The sequence below is a fragment of the Leucopleurus acutus genome (genome assembly GCF_964270905.1).
Source record: "Leucopleurus acutus genome assembly, chromosome: 1".
Lineage (NCBI taxonomy): Eukaryota > Metazoa > Chordata > Mammalia > Artiodactyla > Delphinidae > Leucopleurus > Leucopleurus acutus.
This window is the reverse complement of record NC_139142.1, coordinates 150973908-151000511: the sequence shown is the minus strand read 5'-3', so window position 1 is coordinate 151000511 and position 26604 is coordinate 150973908. Positions and strand designations below refer to the sequence as shown.

The following is a 26604-nucleotide window of genomic DNA, read 5'->3' as shown; positions in this document are numbered from 1 at the left end:
GAATTAGGTACCATGAAGTAGTCAATTTAGGCAGGTTTAATTTTGATACCATTTGCTAATGGTCATAATTTCCCTTTTACAAGTCATAGAGGAGACAGAAACTGTTCCTTTTATACATGTTGTTTCTGGATACTTCTTCTAACAGTAAGTAGCTGGTCCACATGCACTTCTTTGTATCACTCTTTACAAACAGCAAAAGGAAAGCCATGGGGCTTCCCTGGTGGTGCAGTGGTTGAGAGTCCACCTGCCGATGCAGGGGACACGGGTTCTTGCCCTGGTCTGGGAAGATTCCACATGCCGCGGAGCGGCTAGGCCTGTGAACCACAGCCACTGAGCCTGCGTGTCCAGAGCCTGTGCTCCGCAATGGGAGAGGCCACAACAGTGAGAGGCCCACATACTGCCAAAAAAAAAAAAAAAAAAGGAAAGCCATGGAGAATTGAGTAGTCACTTTGCCCACAGCAAGCACCCACCTTGGGAACACCTTCAGGTAGAGCTCTATCAAGCAGAGACCCGTAGGGCACCGCACCCTGGAGAGGTATGAGACGGAAAGAACTTCCAATTCTACCTATTCACCTCACTGTGGTTGAAGTCAGCTTTCTCTCTACATACTACCCAGAAGAATTAGATTGGAACAGAGGTGAGCAGCCAAGTGAGACACTTTTTCCCAAGCAATTTCATGATGGGTTTCCTTTACATCATTTTTAGAAAATGAGTCAATCCACCCACCAAAATATGAAATATTTTTCAAAATATGACATTTATCCACAAGATCAGTTTATTTTTTAATGAACATTTAAGGTTCATATACAAAAGCTAACAGAGCAATAAGTCAATCATGAAATAACATACAGGGAAATAAAATGGAAAATAACTCATTTACAATTTCTCACCACTGAAGCACTACACACTGTCTGCAGTGAGGTGTGGTCAGTGTTTCAGACAGTGGATGCTCAGGCCAAATGCCAAGACTGTCATCACACTACTCTTTGTTTTAAGATCTTTTCTTTCTTGGTCATTGTTCAGTTAGTGGGGGGAGTCGGAGGGAGAGAAGTAAGTTTCATTCCCACCTCCCCCACAAAAACTATTTTTAAGCAGTTAAATTTTTCCTTGGGGAAACATTGTATCTGTTAATCTAACATATCATATATTTCTGTTATTAAATGTCTGCATAAATATTTGTTTATTCTATTTCTTAACATAAGATCATGCAGTACTTTTAATTTCAGAACAGTAAGAATTATCAAAGGCAATTAGTTTTCTACATAAATGCCCACAGTTTCTTTTTCAATGAAAAATGTGCTCTTTGTGATATTTGTTTCTTGTGAGAGTTGGTCAAGTAGTAATCATGGAGTACTTCCTAAAATATTTATCTGCTGGGAAAATTTGTATGAAATGACATTCAAAGTATAAAAAACATTGTTAGGTAACACTTGGAACAGTTAAAAATATACTTGTTTGTAAACTATCAATGTAAGATACTGAGCATCTGAGTATCAGAGCCATTGTCTCCTGTTTTTCTAGAAAGTGGCTTGATTTATCAATGTGACATCTTTGAAACATCTGACATTATATATAGAAACATCAAGGCAATATTATTTGTACATATTATTAAACATGCAAAAATTTCCTGAAAGATAGTGCCCAAAAAAGGGAGGTCCCCCAAGCTCAACCTCTCCTTGGTGCCCGTCACTGAACGTATGGCTGTCTTGGAGTTTGGGAGCATGGCAGCTCATTTTGGAGAGGTAGCCCCTTTAATCACTGGCTCCCTATTCAAATATGTTGCCCAGTAAACTAGGTTGAAAGTGCCAAACAGGACTGGGAATATAATTCGGGACATTTTGTCTATCTTGCTGATGCTGTTGTAAGTCTTTTTGTTTTCAGAAGTCTTGTCTTCAGGTTTTACTGAGGCTGAAGAGGCATTTGAGGTCCCTGAAGGGGTCTGCTCCTTTGGGATGTTTGGGGGGTGGGTCATCTTCCCAGTAGTATAAGCATTTGTTGATTTATTTAGTGTAAGTTCACGCTCCTTTTTCTGCAAAATATAAAAAATTTAAGGGCATGACGTTTGCAGGCAGCTGTCAGTTCACTTCTAAAGGTTCTGAAGGTTTATCTCTCAAAAGAGAGAGACAGAGACAGACATAAAGACAGAGACAGAGAGGGTATCAGCTTAGCTCTGGCAGAGGGCAGCCTTCCACAGACTTCTAAGCCTAGAATCCCACATGGCCAGTCTTGGATGTGAAATTCTAGAACAGGCAAAATACTTTATGGTAGAAAAATTCGGAATAGTGGTTACCTTTGTTGTGGTGGGGACAGGAATGGACTGGGAAGGGGCATGATGACCTTTCTGGAGTGCTGGCAATGTTCTCTATCTTGATAGGGATTTGGGTTTACAGGTGAACATGTTCATCAAACCTCAGCAAAAGTACCCTTAACATTTGTGCATTTCATACTATGTAAATTTTGCTTCAAAAGAATCAAACAGTAAACAAATATTGAACTCTAGTTAGTGACATGCTTACTGAAGTATTAGTGGGAAATGTACTATTTACTTTGAAATACATCAAAAAATACGATGTATTGACAGATGGATTGAGGATGGGTGGATGGATGAATGGATAGACAGATTTTAGGTAACATAGATAGATAGATAAATGATAGATGGGTGGTGATGACACAAGCTCAGTAAAATGTTAATAGTAGACAGGTTTTCATTTTGTAGTTCTTCAACATTTCTGTATGTTTGAAAATTTGCATGATAGAATGTTGGGAAAAATTCTGTTCCTTTACCAAAGTAACATAATCTCATTAAATTAAATTTGGAAAACCTAAGAATAATTAAAAAAGATATATCACTATCTGAAAAACAGATCTGCATCCCATTGCTCATAGCAACATTATTCACAATAGCAAAAATATGGTAACAATGTGTCTGCCAGCCGATGGTTAAACAAAATGTGGTGTGTGTGTGTGTGTGTGTGTGTGTATAAATACAATAGAATACACATTGGAACACAATGGAATAGTATTCAGCCATAAAAAAGGAAGAAAATCCTGCCATTTACAACAGGGAAGGACATTGAGAGCATTGTGCTAAGTGAAATAAGTCAGACAGAGAAAGACAAATACCATATGATTTCACTAATATGTGGAATCCAAACAAAAAAACAAAAAAAAAGCTGAACTCATAGATACAGAGAGCAGATTGTTGGTCACCAGAGGGCAGGGGGCAGGGAGCAAAATGGGTGAAGGTGGTCAAAAGGTAAAAACTTCCAGTTGTAAGATAAATAAGATTGGGAAATGTAATACACAGCCCGGTAACTATGGTTTTTTAAAAAAAGAAAGAAAATATATTAACCATTAAAAATATGTGGGAGGGAGCTTCAAGATGGCGGAAGACTAAGACGTGGAGATCACCTTACTCCCCACAAGTACATCAGAAATACATCTACATGTAAAACAACTCCTACAGGACACCTACTGAATGCTGGCAGAAGACCTCAGACCTCCCAAAAGGCAAGAAACTCCCCACGTACCTGGGTAGGGCAAAAGAAAAAAGATAAAAACAGTGACAAAAGAATAGGGATGGGGCCTGCACCAGTGGGAGGGAGCTGTGAAGGAGGAAAGGTTTCCACACACTAGCAAGCCCCTTCGTGGGCGGTGACTGCGTGTGGTGGAGTGGGGAAGCTTCGGAGCCACGGAGGAGAGTGCAGCAACAGGGGTGCGGAGGGCAAAGCGGAGAGATTCCCGCACAGGTGATAGGTGCTGACCAGCACCCACTAGCCCGAGAGGCTTGTCTGCTCAGCCGCCGGGGTGGGCGAGGGCTGGGAGCTGAGGCTCGGGCTTCGGTAGGAGCGCAGGGAGAGGACTGGCGGTGTGAACACAGCCTGAAGGGGTTAGTGCACCACGGCTAGCCGAGAGGAAGTCCGGGAAAAAGTCAGGACCAGCCAAAGAGGCAAGAGACTTTTTCTTGACTCTCTATTTCCTGGTGCGCGAGGAGAGGGGATTAAGAGCACAGCTTAAAGGAGCTCAAGACAGATGCGAGCCGCAGCTATCAGTGCGGACCCCGGAGACGGGCATGAGATGCTAAGGCCGCTGCTGCCGCCACCAAGAAGCCTGTGTGCGAGCACAGGTCACTATCTACACCGCCCCTCCTGGGAGCCTGTGCAGCCCGCCACTGCCAGGGTCCCGTGATCCAGGGACAATTTCCCCAGTAGAACGCACGGCGCGCCTCAGGCTGTTGCAACGTCACGCCGGCCTCTGCCACCGCAGGCTCGCCCCGCATCCGTGCCCCTCCCTCCCCCCAGCCTAAGTGAGCCAGAGCCCCCTAATTAGCTGCTCCTTTAACCCAGTCCTGTCTGGGCAGGGAACAGACACCCTCAGGCGACCAACACGCAGAGGCGGGGCAAATCCAAAGCTGAAACCCAAGAGCTGTGAGAACAAAGAAGAGAAAGGAAAATCTCTCCCAGCAGCCTCAGGAGCAGCGGATTATATCCCCACAATCAACTTGATGTGCCCTGCATCTGTGGAATACCTGAATACACAATGAATCATCCCAAATTGAGGAGGTGGACATTGGGAGCAAAAATGTATATATTTTTTTCCCTTTTTCTCTTTTTGTGAATGTGTCTGTGTATGCTTCTGTGTGTGATTATGTCTGTATAGCTTTGCTTTTACCATTTGTCCTAGGGCTCTGTCTGTCCGTTTTTTTTTTAAGTATAGTTTTTAGCGCTTGTTATCATTGGTGGATTTGCTTTTTTGGTTTGGTTGCTCTCCACCTTCTTTCTTTCTTTTTTAAAATTACTTTAAAAATGTTTTTAATACTTATTTTTTATTTTAATAACTTTCAAATTTCATTTTATTATATTTTATCTTCTTTCTTTCTTTCTTTTTTGTCTCCCTTTTATTATGAGCAGTGTGGATGACAGGCTTCTGGTGCTCCAGCCAGACATCAGGGCTGTGCCTCTGAGGTGGGAGAGCCAAGTTCAGGACATTGGTCCACAAGAGACCTCCCAGCTCCACGTAATATCAAACAGCAAAAATCTCCCAGAGATCTCCATCTTAACACCAAGACCCAGCTCCATTCAATGACCAACAAGCTACAGTGCTGGACACCCTACGCCAAACACCTAGCAAGAAAGGAACACAACCCAATCCATTAGCTGAGAGGCCGCCTAAAATCATAATAAGGCCACAGACACCCCAAAACACACCACCAGTCATGGACCTGCCCACCAGAAAGACAAGATCCAGCCTCATCCACCAGAACACAGGCACTAGTCACCTCCACCCGGAAGCTTACACAAACCACTGAACCAACCTTAGCCACTGGGGGCAAACATCAAAAACAACAGGAACTATGAACCTGCAGCCTGCAAAAAGGAGACCCCAAACACAGTAAGTTAACCAAAATGAGAAGACAGAGAAACACAGCAAATGAAGGAGCAAGGCAAAAACCCACCAGACTTAACAAATTAAGAGGAAATAGGCAGGCTACCTGAAAAAGAATTCAGAATAATGATAGTAAAGATGATACAAAATCTTGGAAATAGAATGGAGAAAATTCAAGAAATGTTTAACAAGAACCTAGAAGACCTAAAGAGCAAACAAACAGTGATAAACAACACAAAAAATGAAATTAAAAATTCTCTAGAAGGGATCAATAGCAGAATAACTGAGGCAGAAAAACGGATAAGTGGTAGATAAAATAGTGGAAATAACTACAGCAGAGCAGAATAAAGAAAAAAGAATGAAAAGAATTGAGGACAGTCTCAGAGACCTCTGGGACAAAATTAAACGCACCAATATTCTAATTGTAGGGGTCCCAGAAGAAGAAGAGAAAATGAAAGGGACTGAGAAAATATTTGAAGAGATTATAGTTGAAAACTTCCCTAATACGGGAACTGAAATAGTTAAAGACCAGGAAGCAAGGAGAGTTCCATACAGGATAAATCAAAGGAGAAACATGCCAAGATACATATTAATCAAACTATCAAAAATTAAATACAAAGAAAAAATATTAATAGTCAGCAAGGGAAAAACAACAAATAACATCTAAGGGAATCCCCATAAGGTTAACAGCTGATCTTTCAGCAGAAACTCTGCAAGCCAGAAGGGACTGGCAGGACATATTTACAGTAATGAAGGGGAAAAAATCTACAACCAAGATTACTCTACCCAGCAAGGATCTCATTCAGATTTGATGGAGAAATTAAAACCTTTACAGACAAGCAAAAGCTAAAAGAATTCAGCACCACCAAACCAGCTTTATGACAAATGCTAAAGGAACTTCTCTAGGCAGGAAACAAAAGAGAAGGAAAAGACCTACAATAACAAGCCCAAAACAACTAAGAAAATGGGAAGAGGAACATACATATCGATAATTACCTTAAATGTAAATGGATTAAATGCTCCCACCAAAAGACATAGACTGGCTGAGTGGATACAAAAACAAGACCCACATATATGCTGTCTACAAGAGACCCACGTCAGGCCCAGGGACACATTCAGACTGAAAGTGAGGGGATGAAAAAAGATATTCCATTCAAATGGAAATCAAAAGAAAGCTGGAGTAGCCATTCTCATATCAGACAAAATAGACTTTAAAATAAAGACTATTACAAGAGACAAAGAAGGACACTCCATAATGATCAAGGGATCGATCCAAGAAGAAGATATAACAATAGTAAATATTTATGCACCCATACATAACGCAAATGCTAACAGCCATAAAAGGGGAAATCGACAATAACGCATACATAGTAGGGGACTTTAACACCCCACTTTCACCAATGGACAGATCATCCAAAATGAAAATAAATAAGGGAAACACAAACTTTAAATGATACATTAAACAAGATGGACTTAATTGATATTTATAGAACACTCCATCCAAAAACAACAGAATACACTTTCTTCTCAAGTCGTCATGGAACATGCTCCAGGATAGTACTTGTACTGGGTCACAAATCAAGCCTCAGTAAATTTAAGAAAATTGAAATCGTATCAATTATCTTTTCCAACCACAACACTATGAGACGCTATGAGATAGCAATTACAGGAAAAAATCTGTAAAAAGTACAAACACATGGATGCTAAACAATACACGACTTAATAACGAAGTGATCACTGAAGAAATCAAAAAGGAAATCAAAAAATACCTAGAAACACATAACAATGAAAACACGACGACCAAAAACCTATGGGATGCAGCAAAAGCAGATCTAAAGGGAGGTTTATAGCAATACAGTCCTACCTTAAGAAACAAGAAGCATCTCAAATAAACAACCTAACCTTACACCAAAAGTAATTAGAGAAAGAAGAACAAAAAACCCCCAAAGTTAGCAGAAGGAAAGCAATCATAAAGATCAGATCAGAAATAAATGAAGGAAATGATAGCAAAGATCAATAAAACTAAATGCTGGTTCTTTGAGAAGATAAACAAAATTGATAAACGATTAGCCAGACTCATCAAGATAAAAAGGAAGAAGACTCAAATCAATAGAATTAGAAATGGAAAAGGAGAAATAACAACTGACACTGCAGAAATACAAAGAATCACGAGAGATTACTACAAGCAAATATATGCCAATAAAATGGACAACCTGGAAGAAATAGAAAAATTCTTAGAAATGCACAGCCTTCTGAGACTGAACCAGGAAGAAATAGGAAATATGAACAGAGCAAACTCAAGCACTGAAATTGAAACTGTGATTAAAAATCTTCCAACAAACAAAAGCCCAGGACCAGATGGCTTCAAAGGCGAATCCTATCAAACATTTAGGGAAGAGCTAACACCTATCCTTCTCAAACTCTTCCAAAATATAGCAGAGGGACGAACACTCCCAAACTCATTCTACGAGGCCACCATCACCCTGATATCAAAACCAGACAAAGCTGTCACAAAGAAAGAAAACTACAGGCCAATATCACTGATGAACATAGATGCAAAAATCCTCAACAAACTACTAGGAAACAGAATCCAACAGCACATTAAAAGGATCATACACCATGATCAAGTGGGATTTATCCTAGGAATGCAAGGATTCTTCAATATACGCAAATCATTCAATGTGATACACCATGTTAACAAATTGAGGGGGAAAATATATGATCATCTCAATAGATGCAGAGAAAGCTTTCAACAAAATTCAACACCCATTTTTGATAAAAACCCTCCAGAAAGTAGTCATAGAGAGAACTTACCTCAACATAATAAAGGCCATACATGACAAACCCACAACCAGCATCATCCTCAAAGGTGAAAAACTGAAACCATTTCCACTAAGATCAGGAACAAGAAAAGGTTGCCCACTCTCACCACTATTATTCAACATAGTTTTGGAAGTTTTAGCCACAGCAATCAGAGAAGAAAAGGAAATAAAAGGAATCCAAATCGGCAAAGAAGAAGTAAAGCTGTCACTGTTTGCAGATGACATGATACTATACACAGAGAATCCTAAAGATGCTACCAGAAAACTACTAGAGCTAATCAATGAATTTGGTAAAGTAGCAGGGTACAAAATTAATGCACAGAAATCTCTTGCATTCTTATACACTAATGATGAAAAATCTGAAAGAGAAATTAAGGAGACACTCTCATTTACCATTGCAACAAAAAGAATAAAATACCTAGGAGTAAATCTTCATAAGGAGAAAAAAGACTTGTATGCAGAAAACTATAAGACACTGATGAAAGAAATTAAAGATGATACAAATAGATGGAGAGATATACCATGTTCTTGGATTGGCAGAATCAACATTGTGACAATGACTATACTGCCCAAAGCAATCTACAGATTCAATGCAATCCCTATCAAACTACCACTGGCATCTTTCACAGAACTAGAACAAAAAAATTCACAATTTGTATGGAAACACAAAAGACCCCGAATAGCCAAAGCAATCTTGAGAAAGAAAAACGGAGCTGGAGGAATCAGGTTCCCTGACTTCAGACTATACTAGAAAGCTACAGTAATCAAGACAGTATGGTACTGGCACAAAAATAGAAAGATAGATCAATGGAACAGGATAGATAGCCCAGAGATAAACCCACACACATATGGTCACCTTATCTTTGATAAATGAGGCAAGAATATACAGTGGAGAAAAGACAGTCTCTTCAATAAGTGGTGCTGGGAAAACTGGACAGCTACATGTAAAAGAATGAAATTAGAACACTCCCTAACACTATACACAAAAATCAACTCAAAGTGGATTAAAGACCTAAATATAAGGCCAGACACTATCAAACTCTTAGAGGAAAACATAGGCAGAACACTTTATGATGTAAATCACAGCAAGGTCCACTTTGACCCACCTCCTAGAGTAATGGAACCCAATGAAACTTAAAGCCTTTTGCACAGCAAAGGAAACCATAAACAAGACCAAAAGACAACCCTGGGAATGGGAGAATATATTTGCAAATGAAGCAACTGACAAAGGATTAATCTCCAAAATTTACAACCAGCTCATGCAGCTCAATATCAAAAAAACAAACAACCCAATCCAAAAATGGGCAGAAGACCTAAGTAGATATTTCTCCAAAGAAGATATACAGATTACCAAGAAACACATGAAAGAATGCTCAACATCATTAATCATTAGAGAAATGCAAATCAAAACTACAATGAGATATCATCTCACACTGGTCAGAATGGCCATCCTCAAAAAATCTAGAAATAATAAATGCTGGATAGGGTGTGGAGAAAAGGGAACCCTCTTGCACTGTTGGTGGGAATGTAAATTGATACAGCGACTATGGAGGTTCCTTAAAAAACTACAAATAGAACTACCATAGGACCCAGCAATCCCACTACTGGGCATATACCCTGAGAAAACCATAATTCAAAGAGAGTCATGTACCAAAATGTTCATTGCAGCTCTATTTACAATAGCCAGGACATGGAAGCAACATAAGTGCCCATCAACAGATGAATGGATAAAGAAGATGTGGCACATATATACAATGGAATATTACTCAGCTATTAAAATAAACGAAATTGAGTTATTTGTAGTGAGGTGGATGGACCTAGAGTCTGTCATACAGAGTGAAGTAAGTCAGAAAGAGAAAAACAAGTACCATATGCTAACACATATATATGGAATTTAAGAAAAAAAAATGTCATGAAGATCCTAGGGTTAAGACAGGAATAAAGACACAGACCTACTAGAGAATGGACTTGAGGATATGGGGAGGGGGAAGGGTAAGCTGTGACAAAGCGAGAGAGTGGCATGGACATATATACACTACCAAACGTAAAACAGATAGCTAGTAGAAAGCAGCTGCATAGCACAGGGAGATCAGCTCGGTGCTTTGTGACCGCCTAGAGGGGTGCGATAGGGAGGGTGGGAGGGAGCGAGACGCAAGGGGGAAGAGATATGGGGATACATGTATATGTATAACTGCTTCACTTTGTTATGAAACAGAAACTAACACACCATTGTAAAGCAATTATACTCCAATAAAGATGTTAAAAAATATGTGATAGATGAAAAGCAGAGAGGAAGTGCATGGAGAAGGAGCAAGAAGAAGCAGTGAAAAGTGAGGTGGAATAGGAGTGCATATGTACCCCGATGCAGGGAGCACAATGACCCCGGGGCCACAGTGAGGGTGACCACAGCGTCAGAGCAGAGCAGGGTCTGTGGGCCACTCCTCAGAAATGGTACGGTTCTTTGCAGCCCCCATGGTGCCATGCACACACCCCTACTCGTCTGCCAGAAGAAGCCCATCAGCATGATGGACTAGCTACCTCAGTGGTTTGCACGGCCTTTGTCTCTGGGTGTAACCAGGACAGAGCAGACACTGGAGGTGAGAATGATGGGTCTCAGAAGTGGGTGTTTCAAACAGGACTCAGGGTGGCCACAGTGGTCCAGAGATGTGCCTCTGTCCTCCTTCCGGGACGACTTGCTGCCCAGCTGAGGGCAGACAGCTCCCTACACGGTCAACTTCAACTCCTTCCTCTGTCCTTTCACAGGTGTCCACCCCTAAAAACCATCTTGCACTCCCAACTCTGAAGATCCCAACAGGTAATGATGGTGAACACAGTCTGGTGTTCAAATTTTCTCCACTTCTAAGTAAAAGCCAGTAATGCTATACTTACTTATTCATGCTCACCACCGTGTGTAACAGTATGACTTGCCTGCCGGGATACCTGCAGATGCCTCGATGCCTCCACTGGCCTAAGGGATGGTATCCCCAGCACCACAGCCTTGGGGGACAACACCTAGTCTTCTAGGAGATCAGTGCTAATCTGAGATTACATGAGCCAGTTACCTCCATGTCCTCCTCTCCCTCCAGGTCTGCATTCAGATCTGTGATGAGTAATAAGGACACTGAGGCTGAGTGTGAGCAAGCGAGGTGGCCGATGATGATGACAGCCCATTCGACAACCTTCAAGGACTCTCCATTGCCCCTGGGTTCCACCTTCCTCCTAGACTCACAGACACGAGCCTGATGGCCTCAATTCCTGCAGCACCTCCCAGGCGGCTGCCCCGCTCAGGCTCAGGGAGGCTGTCTCCAGGCCTGTAGCAAACATTTACTTCCTGGCAACACAGTGTTGGGTGTCGGGAAGCCCCTCTCTCCAGACTCCATGTCCCCCAACAAACATCCTCCATGGTTCTGTCTGTTGGGACACTTCAGTCCAGAATTCCCAGTCTGAAGACGCCCTGCCTCTGCCATGTTTTCTCAGCTCCCCACCAATCGCCTGCTGCTGTCAGCTCACTCCTGTCCCCCATCATCCCCAAAAACACACCCCCTCATGAGATTCCTGCTTGTCAAGGCCCTCCCCAGGCATCTCCCCCCATTCCCTTCTTCCCTGAGGGGCCATGGGTGCACACAGCTGAGTGCCCTCAGCAGCAGCAGAGTATCCTGGTGTAGTCACGGGTTTGGGGCACAGTCTCCGGTAGGGCCTTCCAGACTCCCTTCATGATGATTTCCAAAGGACAGATGAAGTTTCACTTTCAAGTCTACCCTGATAAGTCTGGCCTGTTCCTCTCTCAGAGCAAAGGACTTGTTTGTTTTAAATGTGGCATACTTAGCACTTTACCATGTGCTATTTATTTTCTATTCCATGTATGTTATTTTCTTTTCCCCAAGGATCTGGTTCAGGTTGGAATGTTGTGCAACCTTTTTTCTTCAAATATTTTTTAGATTCAGGCACCAACCTCCCTCTAAATACTCAGCACTTAATTGCTTTGAATAGAGAAATGCTTCCCACAATAACTCACGTGCATCATTTAAGCAAATCATCTCATCAGTGGAATTGGGTGTGTTTGCCTGTTGTGTCGCTCCCAATAATTCGAATGCTCCCTTCACGACCTTCAAGCCACCTTGCAGAAGACACGCTGCATGGTGAAGTGGCAAGAGTGAGCAGAAGAATTGACTGTACCATTCAAAACTGGATAAATAGTCCCTGAACAGACAGAAGGTACTTTAGCAAAAGTAATAGGCCTGATATCAGACTTTCCCTTGAATGAAGCTGGTGATTCAAAATAAAGGTAAAACAAGACCTGTTATAAGACTTTGTAAGGACCTTGAGTATAAGGGAAGAAATCATTTTTCAGGGGGAGGAATGTAGGGAAAACAAACACCTGGTCTTATACTTGGACATAAAATCAGGCACATTTTCTCTGGAGTATGGAGGAAAATGAAGTCAGTACCTTGATCTTGGCTGCTTCCAAGGCTTTTTTGCCATCCCAGGCCCAGCCTCTCTTTGTGAAATAGTTGACGGTGGCAAACTCGATCAGCGCAGAGAACACAAAAGCGTAGCACACGGCTATGAACCAGTCCATGGCCGTCGCATAAGCCACTTTGGGCAGAGAGTTCCGGGCACTGATGCTGAGGGTCGTCATAGTCAGCACCGTGGTCACCCCTGTGGTTGTCAATGACAGGGGTGGGGTCAATGGGAACAAGGATCAGCACCAACACTGGACCCCAGTATAACACCCCTGAACGTGACAAAGAAAGAAAGGAACTATCACTTTAATCCCCAGCCTAGGTCTCCCGCTTCCTCTACAATTTTCACAGCACAACACATTCATAGCATTTAAAACACTGCTTAGTTTATTTACCTTGTCAATCGTCTCCTTCCTCTAGAACATAAATCGAGGTGGGCAGGGATTTGGGTCTGATTCATACACATACTCTAACTGTGTCCCCGTTGTCCTGACCTGATCCTGCAGAGAGCTGGTGCTCAACAAGGATGCGTCAGAGGAGTGGGGCATCTTAGTGGCCCCAAGGCAAGTCCAGCTGAGAAGGGCAAGAACGTTCCCACCGCTCTAACGAAGTGCTTCACAAAGACTCACTGTGCACCTTATAAGTCGTGGGCTCCAGAAAACTGATGAGACAGGCTTGCTTTCACATGGATTAACGCAGCATGCAGACTCCGAGGACTGGAGTGCAACAGAAGCACCACATCTGAATCTGGGTCTTGGCACTTCACTCCTTCTAACAAAGATCTGGGCCACCTTGATGCTGCCATGCGAGATGCCTGTAGCCATCTGCCTTGTCTTCTGGGGAAATTTGCAGTGACCATAAAGGAAGTCTGGATCCTCGGAAGGGGACGATAAGCCTCTAATGGGCATCTATTAAGGGCCAGACTCTGATCTAAGCTACATTCTGAATGGGTGTCATTATCCCCATTTTGCAAGTGAGGAGCTTAAAGATTTAAAAATAGTAATGTACCCAAATTCGCCAGCTGGCAAATGAGAACCTGTACTGGGACCCAGGTCTGCTGAACCTTTACAGCCCATGTAGTTTCCACATGCTCTGTGTCTTTCTTCTTACTGCAGTTTTGTTTGCAGAAAGGTGCAAGTATGTGTATGGGGTGTGGGTGCAACACACCTGTTATGAGTGGAACTGTGTACCCCCACCCCAAATGCATAAGTTGAATTCCTAATCTCCAGAACCTCAGATTTACTTTCCAGACCTTACTTGGAAATATGGTCTTTACAGAAGTAATCAAGTTAAAATGAGGTCATTAGGGTAGGCCTTAATCCAATATGACTGGTATCTCTCTCACACACACACAGGGAGAACAGCACATGAAGACTGGAATTATGCTGCCACAGGCCAAGGAAGTACCAGAAACTGGGAGAGAGGCCAGAAACAGAGCCTTCCCTCACAGCCCTCAGAAGAAACGAACTCTGCTGATTTTGGACTTGTAGCCTCCAGAACCGTGAGAGAGTTAATTTCTATTGCTTAAGCACTCAGTGTGTGGTACTTTGTTAGGGCAGCCTCAGGAAAGAGCACCAAAAGAGTGTCATGTTGCTGGTGGTCATAGCAGCTTAGTCTTCATTCAGTGTCATCTTTCAGAGGTATTTATATACCCTCACTGAACACGGTACTGTGCATGGAATTAACGCTAAATGAGAAATCGGTAGTCATCTTTGATTTTTCTTAGAAATCCAGTTAATCATTGTGCTGGAGAGAAGTGTTCTGTGTGTGACCTTGAACAGGCTTCTTGTGTCTCCTTGAGTCCTTTAACATCCTAATGTGCTTTGAGAATCTCTAAGAGGAAGCAGACTGGAATATAGGGCATTCTCCAAACTAAATTTTTTTCCTTGCCTACCTACTAATGCTCCCCTAAAGAGCTGGGGGAGCACTGCCTGGCCACAAACCAACCTCCACACCCTCCTGAAGCTAAATCAGGTGAGGCAGGTGAAGCTGGGTATGTGGCTCGAGGTAGAGAGATGGTCAGACAGGAGCAATCCTGGGCCCTCACTGGAAATCCTGAGGCTCCACCGGCTTCCCCCACCTACAGGAGCGCTGGCGGGAAATGCAGGGCACGTTTTCCTTCTTTGGAAGGGACAGTGCAATAGGAAAAGCTGAGGCGGGAATAGTACTTTACAGTTTAGAAGGATGTGAGCATCCATTACAACTGACCCACGAAATTACTTCTAACATTGATTTTGATGAAATGAGCTTCCACGTAAAAGTCAAACACTCAACCATGTCTGCTGTGCTAAGGTACTTCCTGAGCTGGATCTTGCTAAACTTGATTTATGTCTCAAGGATGTCAGATAATTTTCTAAATTCTTATCATATATATGTATACATATATACATGTATCATACGTACGTATGTATATCTCATATATATTACATTTATATATACATAAGGTAATATATATTATATTTTATATACATTTAATCTATTACTATCATATCACATGTAACATATTGACTGCCACTTGGGAGTTAATTTTAAAGTGGCATGCACATTTCAAAGAAAACTGCCTGATAACATAGAAAACAGTATTTTATGAGATTTGTGAAAATACCGTAGCAAAATCCCACATAAGACAGATTGCTGGCAATTTCAAACCTCAAAAAAAAAAAAAAAGGCTCTTAGTGAAAGACTTTTCAAAAGGGAAACAGTGATCGAATTGCTCTGAACCCTGGTTCAGAGAGCAGTCCTAAATCTACTCTTTAATACTGAATTCATAACTAACTGGTCTGTTTGTTTTTTAGGTCACAGAATAGACAGGCAGCACTAGGGACTTTGAGGCTGCTGTCTTTGGGGTGTTAGAGGCAGTCACAGGCCTGGCTTGGGGACACTCACCAAACACTGTCCTGGCTGGAACTGATTCTCGGTTCAGCCAAAAGGACACTTGCGACAAGATCACAGTCATTATGCAGGGGAGATAGGTCTGGATGACAAAGTACCCGATCTTCCTCTTCAGATGGAAATGAGCCGTCATGATTGTGTATTCACCTGCAAATGAGCAAATTACTGCAGTCAGCCACCTAAATGAAACCCTACAGTTGAAACCCTGTGGTTCCTGCCCCTGGTCAGAGCCCCGGAGCTTCCCTTCTCTCCACCCTCCCTTTGGACAAGCATTTATTTGTATTGTTTGGGTGAAGGAGAGACTGAAGGATGCATGGATTTCTTAACGGTCATTTTATAAGTAAGTCTTTTGACCCCCAGCCTCTGAAGAGCCTCTGCTGGTGGATGCTTTGCTGGGGAAAATCAGATTTGTGTGTTTTCCTAATCCCTGGTCACAATCTATGCCACTCTCCACCTGCCCCCCTCACTGCTACTGTCATCAGGATTTCAGGATTTAGCCTCTCCAGATATAACTCAGGACATCACAGAGCCCTGTCGTGGGTGGATTGTTTTCTCCTCATTTCCCAGCCAGGGAGGGCTGGAAGGAGTGGGGGGCTACCACTTCCCCACAGGCTCTGTGCCCCCTCAGCCGGCTTGGGGGTGAGGAGCAACAGCCTCCGGAGGCCACTGGTGCTGGCCGCTCTGAGCTTCCGCTGGTCCACAGAGAGAGTGAGGGCATTTCCTTGGCGATGCCCCAGTGCCTTCTCTGGATCTGCCTGGCTGTGTGGGAGGCGCGTGCAGACCTCCCCTTCGTTGCGGAGAACGATGCTGCCCTGATGGTGAACTGGTAAGGAGCCAAGGCAGCTGCGATGGGAGGGTGTGTTAGACAGAGTCTCCTTTGCTGTGTGAATTTGCATCTCCCTGGGGAGATGGGAAGGATGCTTTGAGAGGTGGAGGCAGAGCTGAGTTGATCTGAGGACAAGAGTTCTTAAGCTGAATTGCAACAAGTAGATGGTGTGGCCAGGGAGCCTGGTGGAACTGTGAATGTGGGGGGAAGGGCCTGGGGTCTCTGCTAAGGTAGACCCCTGGTGGGGCCATCTGTTCGAGGGTGGTCGGCTGGCTGCATGGGCAGAATGTTGAGACATTTGAGACTGATTACGTAGCTCGGACTCCTGCTGTTGGATTCAAAGCCCAGTGCTCAGCAAGGCCAGCTGTGGATGTGTCCCTACGTGCCTTTTCTCACAGCATGAGTTAAGATCGTATGTGGCAAACTCTGCCCTCTTACAGAAGAGGAGACCAAAATTCCCTCAGGGCCAAGATGCACCACGCCCTCCCCACAGCCCCAGGCAGATGAGAGCAGGTGAGAGGAGGGGAATAGGCTCAGGCCTAGCAGAAGGAGACAGGGACAGAGAGAAGGGGGGCAAGATATGTTTAGTACCAAAGACATCTTTATCATGATCCAATTTTGCCTCTCAATTCTTGAGAAGAGGGAAAATGCCATTCTGCTTCTTTGCATTAGGATTTGAAGTTACTCTCCTACTTGTAATTCTTTTGTTGTGGTGGTTCTTTTCATTCTATTTTTGAGTTGAGGATAACAATATAAGATAACGTTCTAAAAAAGACCATCTTTTTGGAATGCAAATAGAGCAGAAACCCATTTATAAATTTTTAAAGAACGACATGAAACGACTCCCAACTGTAGCACCCTCCATTAACATTGCAATTCTTAACCCCAAACCTCTGCCGTGCCACCTTTTCACTTGTTCCCATAAAATCAGGTCTGCTTCCTCTTCCCTTGCCTTTAACATGGTAACCACATGGCACAGAAGCCTCCTCCCAGCCCTGCCAGGCCCTTTCCCCAGGATGCCAGCCCACGCCAGTGGACGGACACTGAGTGCCTGTGTGAGAGGAGGCATGCACTGCACGTCCCTGTGCTTCCAGCCAGCTCCAGGGGGTGGTGATGCTGACAGAGTGACGCTGACCAGGGTAACATTTGAGGCTTAGAACTCATGTTGCAAGCAGGACTTTCTCCATCCCTGTTCTACATTTCTCCTGCCATGAGAAGCCCTGCAGGACCCTCCCCTGCTCACAGCCAAGCTTGTGACCATGACCTCTAGGGCTGGGCCTCCTGTGGCCAGGAGGTGTCTGAGGACACCCCTTGCAGGTGCAAGAAGGGAATGCATTGTGTTCCTTTGGACACCCTGCCCACTTTGTGTCAGGTGAAGCCTGGCTTGTGCTGCCCTGCGGGCTCAGGCCAGCCCTGTGCCTGCGGGTGTGACAGCACTTGCTAAAGCCTCGGCTATTTCTATGGTGCCCGGTTGTGCTTCCCAAATTCAACCCCAGGAAAACCTCTGAAATGTTCAAAGTGGGGAGATAGCAGAACAGGTAAATGAGAGTATTTGCAGGAAGCTCTCTACCTTTCCTGCAGAGGCTGCTGCCCTCATGTCTCAGTGCTTGGGCAGGACTATGTTATATAAGTAGGTCCATGAGGCCTCTGGCCAGGGCCTGCGGTCACCAGGCCTGCTCACATGGAGGCAAATGCACCTCAGATTAATGCTCTCATGATCCTTAATGCCAGCTGATGCCTCCATGTGCGGCTGGAGGGAGGGGGCCCGATGTGGAAGGTTCCTTGTGGCCAGCACAGCACGACAGGCCCGGGTGGCTAAGGAGAGTCCTGGGCTCTCCTAGGGTGTGCGCCCCTGAATGGGGGGTGAGGCTTACCTGTGCTGGTGCTGATGTTCTCTGTGCCCACTGTCTGCCCCATCAGGTGGTATTGGTTCAGCCTGGAGCCATCTTCTGCCACCACAACCGACTTGGTTGTGCCATTGGTCCAGACATAGACAACTTCAGAATTAGGATATGCATCTGTATGGGGGAGGAAAAAGGGGTGTAAACATGGAATCATTTGCAGCGTGGCACAACCAAAGATGTTTATAAAAGTAATACGAGGGCTTCCCTGGTGGCGCAGTGGTTGAGAGTCCGCCTGCCGATGCAGGGGACACGGGTTCGTGCCCCGGTCTGGGAAGATCCCACATGCCGCGGAGCGGCTGGGCCCGTGAGCCATGGCCGCTGAGCCTGCGCGTCCAGAGCCTGGGCTCCACAACGGGAGAGGCCACAACAGTGAGAGGCCCGCGTACCGCAAAAAAAAAAAAAAAAAAAAAAAAAGTAGTACGAGAGATGATTAGAAAGTCAAAGTTAAATGACCTAAATAAAGTACAGGCAGTCAGACCAGGGCAGACAGCACCACGGTTCAGGCCCTTCTCATTTCTAAAGGGCAGAGTGCTCAGAAGCTGGGCCCAGTGCTTCCTACAGGGTATCTTCTCTTCAGGGTGCACTGTCGCACGGGCCTGAGACCACAGGGCCTGGGGCTCTCCCAGCTCTTAGGGCTCCTGTTGTCATTACAAGAGCTCTGTAAGGATGTAATGCATAGAGTGCCTTGTCAACAGTTCATAAACAGTCAAAGTAAGAACAATGAATCACCCAAGAAGTAATGAATACACACCAAAAAGACAGTCTGGAAACCGGGAGCACTCAAACCAAAACATGGATTGAAGCTCAGGGGTACACTGCTACAAAGCATCTTGTATGGTGGGAAAGTGGTGATGGTTTGTTTATTGTTCACAGTGTTGGTTACAGTATTAGAATTTTCTTAAATGATAGGGAAATGGTCAGTATTTACCTCATATCAACCTTGGGAAACAGTTTAAGTTTTGCTTATGATTCTCAGAGGCATAAGGAAGAAATGACCCAGGTCGAGTTAGCCTTACAAAATAAGCTAAATTAAGCTTTGTTTGTAGGACTAAACTGGTTGTCTGCTCAGGGAATTTTCAAGTCTGGTCTCTGTTTTTGTTTTTATTTATTTATTTATTTTTGGTTGCGTTGGGTCTTCGTTGCTGCGTGTGGGCTTTCTCTAGTTGCGGCGAGCGGGGGCTACTCTTCGTTGCGGTGCGCAGGCTTCTCATTGTGGTGGCTTCTCTTGTTGCAGAGTGTGGGCTTTAGCATGCAGGCTTCCGCGGCACGTGGGATCTTCCCAGACCAGGGACTGAAGCCGTGTCCCCTGCATTGGCAGGCAGATTCTTAACCACTGTGCCACCAGGGAATTCCCTCTGTTTGTTTTTGATTCTAACAACTTGGAGCAGCATTTGATCACATCAACTACTATAAAGGTCTCTCTTTTCAGAAGGCACTTGTTGCCCTGTTGTCCATGCTGTCCTGGTGGGAGGGTGGTGCAGAAGGCAGAAACTTTACCCCTGGTGTCACACCTGTGACTGTTACCTTACGCAGCAAAAGGCACTGTGCAAAATGGAATTAAAGCTATGGGCTTAAAATCAGGAGATTATCCTAGATGATCCCAGTGGACCCCGTATAATCACTTGAGCCTTTAAAAACAGAGAACTTTCTCCAGCTGGGGCCAGTCAGAGAGACCCAGCTCAGAGAGATTCGAAGCAGAAAGAAAGGACTCGACTGCCATTGCTGGTTTTGAAGGTGGAGGAAGGGGCCATGAGCCAAGGTATGTGGGCAGCCCATAGAAGGCAAGAATGACTCCCTCAGGTGACAGTCAGCAGGAGACAGGGACCTCAACCTATAACCCATGGAACTGAATCCTGCCAACAGCCTGAGAGAGGCTGGATGTGGATTTGCCCCCAGAGCCTCCAGAAGGGAAAGCAGCCCTGCTGACACCATGATTCTGGCCGTGGGAGACCCAGAGCTGAAACACTAGGCAAATCCACTGTATTCTGACCTACAGAACTGTAAGATAATACACGTTTTTGATTATTGAGATATAATTAACATGTATCATTGTATAAGTTTAAAGTGTACAGCATCATGATTTTATATATGTATTGATACATATTGCAAAATGATCACTACAATAAGGTTACTTAATAAACGTGTTGCTTCAGTTAAATTGCTAAGTTTGTGATAATTTGTCATGGCAGTAGAAAACTGGAACAGGTAGATGGACTGATAAACAGAAGACTCTCTCCCAGAGGAAGGAGACAAATATACATAAGACATGTTACATGTGAGGTGGTAGTAAGTGCTATGGAGAAATATAAGCTATGAAGAGGAAAGAGGTGCTATTTTAAATAAGGTAATCTGGGAAGGCATAACTTAAGAGACCCAAGGGCTGTGCAGGAGCCTGCCACATGGTTGTCAGAAGGACATGTATCCCAGAAAAGGGCACTGCAGGTGCACATGTCCTGGGGCAAGAGTGTGCCTACAATGCCTGAGGAGAAGGCAGGTGGGCAGTGTGGCTGGACAGGGTAGACAGCAGAGGGCAGAGGAAAAGACTAGATAAACGTTGCCTCAAGGCTATTTAAGGCCTTTGCCTTTTACTCAGAGCTAGCCAGGAAGGCAGGGCGGGGATAAGCAAGTAAGTGACATAGCCTAGTTCATGCTGTAAAAGGACCCATCTGGCTGAAACAGGAGACTAGAATGCAGGGGGGGAAAGAACAGAAACAGGAGAGTGCTTAGGGCAATATTAAAATAATTCAGGTGAAAGATGATAGTGGCTGGAAGTGGTAAAAAGAGGAGAAAATAGGGATACATTTTAAAGGAAAGGGTCATCCAATCAGCTAACAAATCAGATGTGAGCTGTGAGAGGAAGAGGGTGACCAAACCAGGCATCTGGATGGCTCATTTGCACTCTAGGATGGCAAAGATTCTGGAACAACCCAGCTTCTGAGGAAACAGCAGCATTCAGGTGCTGACATTTCAGAGTTGAGAGGCCTATGAGAGGTCTCCTCGGGATGCTGAGCAGACAGTGGGCCACACAAGTCAGGAGTTCATGGGATTGGTCCCTGGTGAGGATGTGACTTCTTGAGGCATCGGCACACAGATGTCACTTGAAGCAGGGGCTGGTGACAGGGTCACCTGCAGAGTGAATGTTGGTGGAGGGGAGGGCGCTGCAGGGCCTAGAGGTTGGGAAGGTGAGGAGGGAGCTGCAGAGCCACTGGAGCAGCGGCCGCTGCAGTGGGAGGACATGGGGAGTGTGCTTCGCAGGGGCTTGTGTCACAGGCTTCAGAGGACAGCTGAGAAGTGGCCTTGGAGCCTCGTGGCATCTGTTCACCTCAGCAAGAGCACTTCCAGAGGAGCAGTTGGCTTTAAGGAACAGGGGAGCTCAAGTGTTCCCCATGGCTCTTGAGGGCCCTGAAGGTAAACCTGCACACCCGCCTCTGTAGTACAAACCTGTGCATCTTCCCAGCTGCCACACACAGCACCCAATGCCTTCTGGACAAGGCTGTGTGCTTGGCTCGCAGCCTGACGCCAACTCCAGATGGAACAGAACCCATGTACCCTCACAGGGAGGCCTCTGCAGACGTCTCAGGAGATGGGATGGGCTGGCAGGGAAGGCATCCCTAGGCAGGACAGCAGGCTCCGGGACTCCACCAGGCAGGGCTGGTGCCCGGCACTGCGAATGGGCTCCTGGTGTGGCCACTGCTGAGGCAGACAAGCAGGACTACACGCGTGATGAGGTCTCCACAGAAGGAGCCAGAAGAGGTCACGTTAGTAATGAGCCGTGTTCCCACTAAGTGTGGGAGTTTCTTTGCTAGTGCACATCATTTCCTTATTCTTGCTTTATGTGCAAAAGAGTATACGTAACACTTGGAAAATAATAAAACAAGCATGTATGTAGCAAACATTGAGCTTAACACAGAGGAAAACGTCAGAACTTTCTAGGCCCTCCGCGCACGCCTCACCAAAGGCTCACTTTCTCCCCACAGGCGGTATTCTGAACTTTATGATAATCATTGCATTGTTTGCTTTGTAGTTTTACCTTCTGGGCAGACATCACTAAACAAAGGGGCTTTTTTTGCCTTGCCTATGTTTTCTTTGTGAAATCTGTTTTGTGTTTTTTACCCATTTGATTCATGTTTTCAAATATATTCTGATATACATATTTTTTTTGCTCCATGTGTTGCAAATATCTTCTTCAAGTTTGTGGCTATTTCACTTTGTTCATTTTTTAAAAAATTTTTTGATAAATGGTATGTTAAGTTAGTCAAATTTATCAACCTTTTAATCTTTCTGCATCTTATTTCGGAGGCCTTCCTGATGTTACACAGGTAGTATCAAAGCTGGAATGCTCCATCTTTAACCATTAGGGCCTTGATCACAGACAGTTGACTTCTGTATATATTTTCCTACATAAGTATCCAATCAGATCTTCTCCATGTGGTTTTTGGTGCTGCCACCGAAATCATTAAGCTGTCCCTCCCACCCACGTACTTGCAGGGCCTGTTCTGACAAGTAAGGTCTCCATCAGGCATGGGCTCTCTCTTGCGGGATTCTCTGTTCTGCTCCTTTTTTCTACTCCAACTTCAATCTCCCCTGTCTTAACTACGCAGACTTTAGAATTCTAGACAAGAATAGCTGGAAGGGCGAGGTGCCAGCTTTTCTTCTTCATGGGGCCCTGGCTGTTCTTGGTCCTCTGCTCATCCATATACATGTTAGAATCCGCTCATCAGGCTTTCCCAAAAATACTCTGATGAAATTTATGTTGGACATGAATTGGATCTATAGATTACAGATTGGGGACACATGACATCTTATGGTATTGAGTCTTTTTATCACAGACTTGATATGTATTTAGGTCTTTGGAGTGAAAGTGCCTGACAGTAAGCCTTTTTGATTGTAATGTAAGTGCCTGGCATTAAGCTTTCCATTGCCGAGGCAACTATTTAAAAGGCATCCACCTCACATAGGCATGTTCCCAGCTACACTACTAGATAAAGGGCAGGTCCACCCATGCAGTTCCCCTTCTAGAAAGCCCAAGGTGACCTAGATAACTGGTCATTTGATGACCCCACTTCTCCCTAGTTAGAGTGCCTAATTCCTGTTCTTATGTTTTAAATTTGCCAATAAAGATTGAACTGGTGAAACCCTAAGCACCCCACCCTGGACCCCAATAAGGGTAGAGCCCTGGGTCTGCGCTCTTTCTCTCTCCCTTACCCGTGACAGTGCTGTGTGGCCCTGGGCGTGCTGCGTACCCTCTGAGAGCTCTGAGTAATAAGCCTTGTTTTTTCAAAGTTCCCTGGTGGTTGTTGCTGAGAATGCCTTGCAATTGTCATAGGAACCACAGAGGCCAGTCCAGCCTCAGCGTTGCCTCTGGTCAGGGAATGTCTGAGGGGCCGCCATGGGTAGTATGGGCCCAGATGAGCACCCCAGGCATTCTCAGTCACAGAGCATTTCTGACTGCTAATGTATGAGCTGAGAGCAACACAAAGTAGTCTTCTAGGTTGAAATATCTTTCAGTGAAGTTGTATCACTTTCTTTCTTGTGCTAGACATTCTCCCTCCAGATGTGTGTTACTCAACATGGTTCCAATAACCAGTGTAACCTGTCTCTGAGCAAAGCCATATGGGATCCCAACTTATGAGAAGGCTGCTCGGCGAGGGGGTGGTCAGAACCCTGAGAATTAATGACATGATTCCAATGTTCATCTGCATATTAGTAAGACATGAAATAGAAGGACGTAAATAGAGTAGACCAGCTACAGCAGTCAATGGAATAACATGGATGCTATACTTGACTTACACAGCAGGTGGAGGTTGACTGTTCTTGTCACATTTTTTTAAAATTAGCATGACCTTCCATTTCCAAGTTTCAGGTATTACAGAAGTGTTGATTTCACACGGACAGCACTGGAGCTACTCAACACAGTGCATTCTGCCATAATGTCCCTTCTCTACTGGGGGAACATGGCTGGGGATGAGGGAGGTGAGGCCTGACGATGTGCTCCACCCTGGCAAGCTGCTTTCTAAGTGTCTGGTCACAGACACCACCAGGCATATGCTGAGACTTGGATGGTGCCCTGAGTTCCCCATAAAAGACATGAGATTTCTATCTTCCTATTATTTAGATGCTACAGGACCCTGAATATTGAAGGGCCGTGGTACTGAGACATGGACTTGAGCAGAGTGGCCACACTGGATTCTAGCTGGGGCTGTGAGTATGGAGTGGACGGTACATGGTGATGAGGCAGCATCTCCTGGCAGTCCCCAGACTGGCTAAGGCAGCTTGTGCTCCTGTTGTCCTGTGCCACTGTCCTGCATCTTCCCCCAGCTCCTCTGCCTCATAGCAGGCAGAGCCGCTGCACTGTGAAGCTGGCCTCCCCCTTCCCGGCTACATTTGCAGTGAGGAGGGATGCCAATGTCCCACTAACAACCCCCACTCCAGTCCCAATCCACACGTGGGCTGTGAGTCTGTACCCTGGCCAAAAGAGTTAAGGGGGCCCCCATAACCCCTGGAAGATGTGAGTGGGTTGGAAAAGGTGAATCCCAAAACTCAAAAAGAAAAAGAAGCTCAAACCTTGGGACAATAGGTCTCAGTGACCAGGGCAGTTCTGAGAGTCAGAAAAGACTGGGAGCGCAGACATGTATCTAAAGAGAGTACGGGGGAGGCCAGGGGAAGATGGGGGAAGAGTAAGACGCAGAGATCACCTTCCTCCCCACAGATACATCAGAAATACATCTACACGTGGAACAACTCCTACAGAACACCTACTGAACGCTGGCAGAAGACCTCAGACCTCCCAAAAGGCAAGAAACTCCCCACGTACCTGGGTAGGGCAAAAGAAAAAAGAATAAACAGAGACATAAGAATAAGGACGGGACCTGCACCAGTGGGAGGGAGCTGTGAAGGAGGAAAGGTTTCCACACACTAGGAGGCCCCTTCGCGGGCGGAGACTGCAGGTGGCGGAGGGGGGAAGCTTCGGAGCCGCGGAGGAGAGCACAACAACAGGGGTGCAGAGGGCAAAGCGGAGAGATTCCCGCACAGAGGATCGGTGCCAACCGGCACTCAACAGCCTGAGAGGCTTGTCTGCTCACCCGCCAGGGCGGGCGGGGCTGCGAGCTGAGGCTCGGGCTTCGGTTGGAGAGCAGGGAGAGGACTGGGGTTGGTTGCGTGAACACAGCCTGAAGGGGTTAGTTCACCACGGCTAGCCGGGAGGGAGTCCAGGAAAAGGTCTGGAGCTGCCGAAGAGGCAAGAGACTTTTTCTTCTCTCTTTGTTTCCTGGTGCACGAGGAGAGGGGATTAAGAGTGCTGCTTAAAGGAGCTCCAGAGACTGGCACGAGCTGCGGCTAACAGCGCGGACCCCAGAGACGGGCATGAGACGCTAAGGCTGCTGCTGCCGCCACTAAGAAACCTGTGTGTGAGCACAGGTCACTATCCATACCTCCCTTACGGGGAGCCTGTGCAGCCCGCCACTGCCAGGGTCCTGGGATCCAGGGACAACTTCCCCAGGAGAATGCACAGCGCACCTCAGGCTGGTGCAACGTCACGCTGGCCGCTGCCGCCGCAGGCTCATTCCTCATTGTGCCCCTCCCTCCCCCTGGCCTGAGTGAGCCAGAGGCCCAGAATCAGCGGCTCCTTTAACTCCGTCCTGTCTGAGCGAAGAACAGACGCTCTCTGGCGACCTACACGCACAGGCGGGGCCAAATCCAAAGCTGAGCCCCGGGAGCTGTGCGAACAAAGAAGAGAAAGGGGAATCTCTCCCAGCACCCTCAGGAGCAGCGGATTAAATCTCCACAATCAACTTGATGTACCATGCATCTGTGGAATACCTGAATAGACAACCAATCATCCCAAATTGAGGAGGTGGACTTTGAGAGCAAGATTTATTATTTTTTCCCCTTTCCCTCTTCTTGAGAGTGTGTATGTGTATGCTTCTGTGTGAGATTTTGTCTGTATAGCTTTGCTTTCACCATTTGTCCTTGGGTTCTATCCATCCGTTTTTTTTGTTTTGTTTTGTTTTTATTTAAAAAAATTATTTTTTCTTAATAAATATTTTTATTTTAATCATTTTATTTTATCTTACTTTATTTTATTTTCTTTTATCCTCTTTCTTTCTTTCTTTCGACTTTTTCTCCCTTTTAACTGAGCCGCGTGGATGAAAGGCTCTTGTTGCTGCAGCCAGGAGTCAGTACTGTGCCTCTTAGGTGGGAGAGCCAACTTCAGGACATTGGTCCACAAGAGACCTCCCAGCTCCACGTAATATCAAACAGCAAAAATCTCCCAGAGATATCAATCTCAACACCAACACCAAGCTTCAGTCAAC

General features: G+C 45.2%; 1 protein-coding gene across 2 annotated transcripts in view; it reads right to left on the bottom strand.

Moving 5' to 3' along the window:
• Nucleotides 1-1729: 1729 nt before the first annotated feature.
• Nucleotides 1730-26604, bottom strand: part of GABRA5 (gamma-aminobutyric acid type A receptor subunit alpha5) — a gene marked incomplete at its 3' end in the record, with an annotated part of 89001 nt that continues 64126 nt past the window's right edge. For both annotated transcript variants that reach the window (XM_082846258.1, XM_082846259.1), the window contains exons 7-10: nt 18263-18406; nt 15557-15709; nt 12655-12866; nt 1730-2029 (exon numbers count right to left, since the gene is read on the bottom strand). In XM_082846258.1, coding sequence (XP_082702384.1) covers nt 1730-2029; nt 12655-12866; nt 15557-15709; nt 18263-18406 — 809 coding nt within the window. The remainder of the gene's footprint in view (nt 2030-12654; nt 12867-15556; nt 15710-18262; nt 18407-26604) is intronic.